General features: G+C 58.4%; 1 protein-coding gene across 1 annotated transcript; it reads left to right on the forward strand.

Annotated features, from left to right (window-relative positions):
• Positions 1 to 2,958: 2,958 nt before the first annotated feature.
• On the forward strand, positions 2,959 to 4,737 carry VOLCADRAFT_97123 (uncharacterized protein; the record flags this gene model as incomplete). The annotated part of the gene is made up of 3 exons (XM_002956114.1): positions 2,959 to 3,003; positions 3,478 to 4,302; positions 4,609 to 4,737. 3 exons carry the CDS (start codon positions 2,959 to 2,961, stop codon positions 4,735 to 4,737), a joined length of 999 nt encoding a protein of 332 aa, XP_002956160.1.

Here is a 4,737-nt window from a genome sequence, read left to right on the forward strand (position 1 = left end):
CATCCTGCACCACAGGGCATGGGCCGACCGAGGCCTGAACGGACCCACGTGTGCACGCACCCTCAAGGCAGCCTTGGATGAAAAAATCAAAATCAGCGACCAGTCAGTGCCGTACCTACCCCCCACGGAACCCTACAAGTACCTTGGGGTCCACGTAACACTGACCCTCAACTGGAGCGCACAGATGTCCCACGTCTGCAAGGCGGTGAGGGACAAGGGCGACCTACTTCAGGGATCCCTAGCATCGCCGGACCAATGTATCAGAATCATACAGACTTGTATACAAGCGGTAGTGTCATACAGCTTCTCCACCATGGCATACACTCCTAATGATATCAGACTTTTGGATGCGATGATCGCACGCGCAGCCCGACGCTGCTACCGCTTGCCCACCAGTTTTCCCACACGCGCCGTGCTGCTACCGGTGGAACAATATGGACTCGGCGTTGGGTCCCTACTACCGGTCTATGTGCGCATGGCAGCTCGCGCGCTGGTCCTCTCCCTGAATGATGAAGGCCGGCTAGGCGTCGTGACACGAGCCATGCTTGAGCTGCAGTGTCGTCTGGCGGCCGACACTAGGATGCACACGTTGAAACGCGAGAGCAGTTTCTACACGACCCTGAAACAGCTGACCTTGGCGCGTGACCATGGCATCGCGGTCACCGACAAAGGGATGCCGTATAACACATCCCTAAACACTCTCATGACGGCCGCCTCCGCCGTCAACGCGCGGCAGGACACAAAGTCCGAAACCCTGCCGTACAGATGCTTGCTCCCCTTGACAGAGCTGGGCCTAGACATGCACGCGCTCATAGACAAGAACACAACACAACACCTCATCACCACCACTGATCTTCAGAAGCTTTTCCCCCGGGGCAAGGTGCAGCACCGGCACAAGATCGCCTTGAATCGACTAAGCCTAGCGATAAGTGCCCAATGCCCCCAAGCTCCACACACGAAGGCACATGACCCACGTCGCTGGTCGTCCGCGCTGCCTCTGGAAGACAGACGCCTCCGCGAGATCCCCAGTGACCCTCCGTACACCGGCCTCCGGCACAAATCAAGTCTCCCCAACCCGATACTAGCACCATCCCTCGACCCACATGTACGCCGCGACACACCTGTCGTGTGGAGCACGACCACGGAGAAGCCACACCATCCTCGCGCAGAGCCAGACGACATGAAGAGTGACCCACCAGCGCCGCCGAGCCACCCTGCGGAACCAGCCTGCACAGGACGGAAACGCACAAGATCCGTCCACCAGCGGCAACAGGATTTCATCAACAACAATACACGCTGTGACAACAGCAACGTGGGAACAGATAGTGCAGCTATACACGGCGTGCAACTCCGCGACCCGGCCCCGCAATGCACATCCTATATGGAAACGAGATGCGTCATGGCAGCTCTGCGAAAAGACACCCGTAGGAGTGTGCCCAACCTAGGGAACCCCCCTGGGCCTATCGTCCAGGGACCGCGACCGCGCCCAAGCCGGCAAACCCGTCGCACTCTAAGCATCGGCATGACCCCCGTGACAGGAGAAATCGGTACCCCAAACCCAGTGCTGGCGTACCTTGCAGAAAAGGGACTCGACTGTACACCGGTAGCGCCACGTAACCCTCGCGCCGGCGCAGGCGCGGAGGCGTCAGGGGCCGGCCCGAACACCGCCGACAGGGACCACGCCGGTGATCCGCCTGCACCCGAACCGGCCGGAGCGCTACCGGGGACACCGAAGCCACCAGAGCACCTCACCCCGCAATGGTGGAGACCTCGATGGAAAGTCGCCCGTGATCAAATACTGGAGGACAGGATACCCTGGAAGCCTGGAAAAGGCCAGGCAAAGGACACAACGGGGCAACAACAGATAGTTTATGACCTATACAACGATGTAGAGGACATCGTAGAAGTACTCGCGGGCCCTATCCAGTGTTTATTTTTTTGGTAATATATTACTTTTTTGGGAATAAATGGGGGTCTGAGCCTGGAAGAAATGGAATAATTGGTCCGGCGGCTTTGGCCTGGATGTGTGCCTCGATGTCTTCCATTCGTTTCGACATTTTGTCGATTTTGTCCATCAGCTTGTCGAGTTTGTCGTCGCTGGGGGCTCCACCTGTTGGGTGTGCCGCGGGGTCCATATCGTCAGTTCGTGCGATAATACGTGCAACATTTTGTTGCGGGGACCTAAGCACCAATCTACATGGTGGCATTGCGCCAATTGGGCGGTGTGGGTGGGAAAGTGGTGGCAACCTCCCCTCAGGCGGGATGAGGTCAGCCGCAGTGGTGTCGTTACGTTCACGCTCTTCACGCAACTCACCCTGCCGTGTGCCGCGTTGCGGCTGGAGCGCGGCCGTGGGCAGCGTTACCCTGGTCGGCCCCGTTGCGGCAGCCGTTGGCTGCGCAGTGCGTGCGCGCGATGGCCCCGGCCCTGTTGGGTCGTTGTCGGCGTCCTGCGCCGCATTGGCTAGGCGTTCCCTCATTTCGCGGCTTTTCTGCACGTAAGAGAGTTCCTCGTTAGCTTCCATTAGGAAGCCTAGTGCGGAGCGATAGTCTTGCTCTTCGCAGAATTGTCTGACTTTGTCAAACATGCGCGACGGCGGTGTTATGCCCCTACGCTGGGCGCGTCTCACGTACTTTTCGTACATGTCCTGGACCTTTTGTACCAGTTTTTGCGCTTTTGACGGGCTCACCTGGCGCAGCTGGTAGCGCTCATGGTCGGCCTCCGCCGACTGGGTGCGTTGAGGGTTCCTGGGACTGGCCATGAGGGCTAAATAGAAAATGTTTGAAGAAACTGAGATGTAGGTGCGGAAGCGTTGGAGTACTCGACTCCGAGGTCTTTTGACCGGTTGGTCTAAGATACCAAAGTTGTAACAAAGCTTGCAGTTGGCAAGCAGTTGCGAAAAAGGAAATTATCCAACGATAAAGGTGGTATTGATAAATACCGTTTGGTATTGGAAGATTATGAATAGTTCTTGGATGTACCGTTGGTACGATACCGTTGGCCCGGTGAGCCAAGGGCCGCCTTAGCGGCGTTACAGTACTGGTTCATTACTTCGGCCATAAGTCGCCCCAAATGCCTTCTGCACAGATAAAGCTGAACATCTGGAACTTATACACTATTTATATATAAAATATTTGATGATATCACCATGAGACGGCCCGCTGTTGCATTCAACTTAGGTCAACGGGGCATTCGTTCATTCTTGACCAAAGCAAAGGGCTCCGAAAGTCCGCAGACGCAATGCCCCAAACATTTAGAAGAAGAATTAGATAATACAGAAGGCAAGGATAGGCACTTCGTAGTTGCCGCTCTTGAAGTCAGTGAATCCAGCGATTTGAGCGAAGTCGGCGGCTGGTGCAATGCTGTGGTGTTGATGGTGCCGACAGTGTACATATATATAACTTACAGGCCATGGTCCCATCGCCGTCGCCGGCGCTGCCGCCACCCTGCCGCCACCCTCTGTTGACCCATTGGCGCAGTCTAGTACGGGCAGCAGAGCTTTCGGGACGTCAGAGGTGTCCAAGCTGAAGCCTCCGTTTGCGGGTGAAACCAACAGCGGCGGCAGCGCCACGGATGGTGTTGTCCTTTCGCCAGAAGCGATTGTGCGCCTGCAGAACCTTCTGGAAAGGGCCGCTAACGGCACCGACGTGTCCGTGGAGCTCGTAGCAACGCTGCAAAACATTGTACGGCAGGCGAGCTCTAGGGACGGTAGGGTCACGGCTACCGCCGGCGGCGGCGGTGATCCGGATGAGCTATTGGACAACAAGACCTCTCGGGTCGCGAAGGACGTCACCCAGCCGCCAAAGCTGCCAAGCTTCCTCCCACAGCCAACCGCGCCGCCGCCGCCAGCCATGCCGCCCGACGAGCCTGCTGTACCGCCGCATCCGACAACTGCGATAATGGACGTCGATGAAGGTTCTCGTGCATCCACTGACCCACGGGTCATGCAGCAGTCCGCTGATCCTGGTCTCCAGGGCCCCAGCGCGCCGTCAGCTGTTGGATCCGCTTCGGTACCTCCACCGCTGACATCGAAGTCGCCGCGGCCGCCGGCACCGCCACCGCCTCCGTACACTGCCAGGTCTATTCAGCCACCGCGTCTGGATAGGCCATTCGGCTCTGTGCCTATTGTCCCTGCTGCATCGTACGGATCGTCTCCCAATGCGTCGAGCCAAACAGCACCCGATGCCCTTGTCGTACAGATCCCAGCGGCTAGGATGCCTGGCGGCAGGTTGGACAGCGTGAATGTTGTGACACTGGTGGCGGCGTCGGTGTCGGTCGCGGTGGCGATAGTGGCCGTCCGTCGGGTCCGAGCATGCTGGCGGTTGTTGGCACGTCCATCGGTGGCGTGGTTGCCGTATTGCTGGTCGCCTTGCTGGGCTGCATCCTAGTCGTACACTACTACCGCCGTCGGGGTAGACGGCAGCAGGTGGAAAGCAATGGTGAGGCCGCCGCCGCAGTCTGGTTCCACAGGGCAACTGCCACGGCTAAGCTCGCTGCATGTGGTCTGACTGGCAGCGAGTGTCCCAATACCCCCAACGACGGTGCTCCGCGGGATGGCGGCGGTGCCGGCGGTCCAGGTGCCGCTGCCACCGCTGCTGCCACCCGTACAGTTGCTGCCGCAGCCGCCAGCGACACCGCTGCCTACTCAGATGGGCCCTATGGATTTTCGATTCCGCCACCGTTTGCCATCGAAGATGATGCAATGGCACTGGTATCACCCAATGGGGCTGCTGTCGTGA

The sequence above is a fragment of the Volvox carteri genome (assembly GCF_000143455.1).
Source record: "Volvox carteri f. nagariensis unplaced genomic scaffold VOLCAscaffold_58, whole genome shotgun sequence".
Lineage (NCBI taxonomy): Eukaryota > Viridiplantae > Chlorophyta > Chlorophyceae > Chlamydomonadales > Volvocaceae > Volvox > Volvox carteri.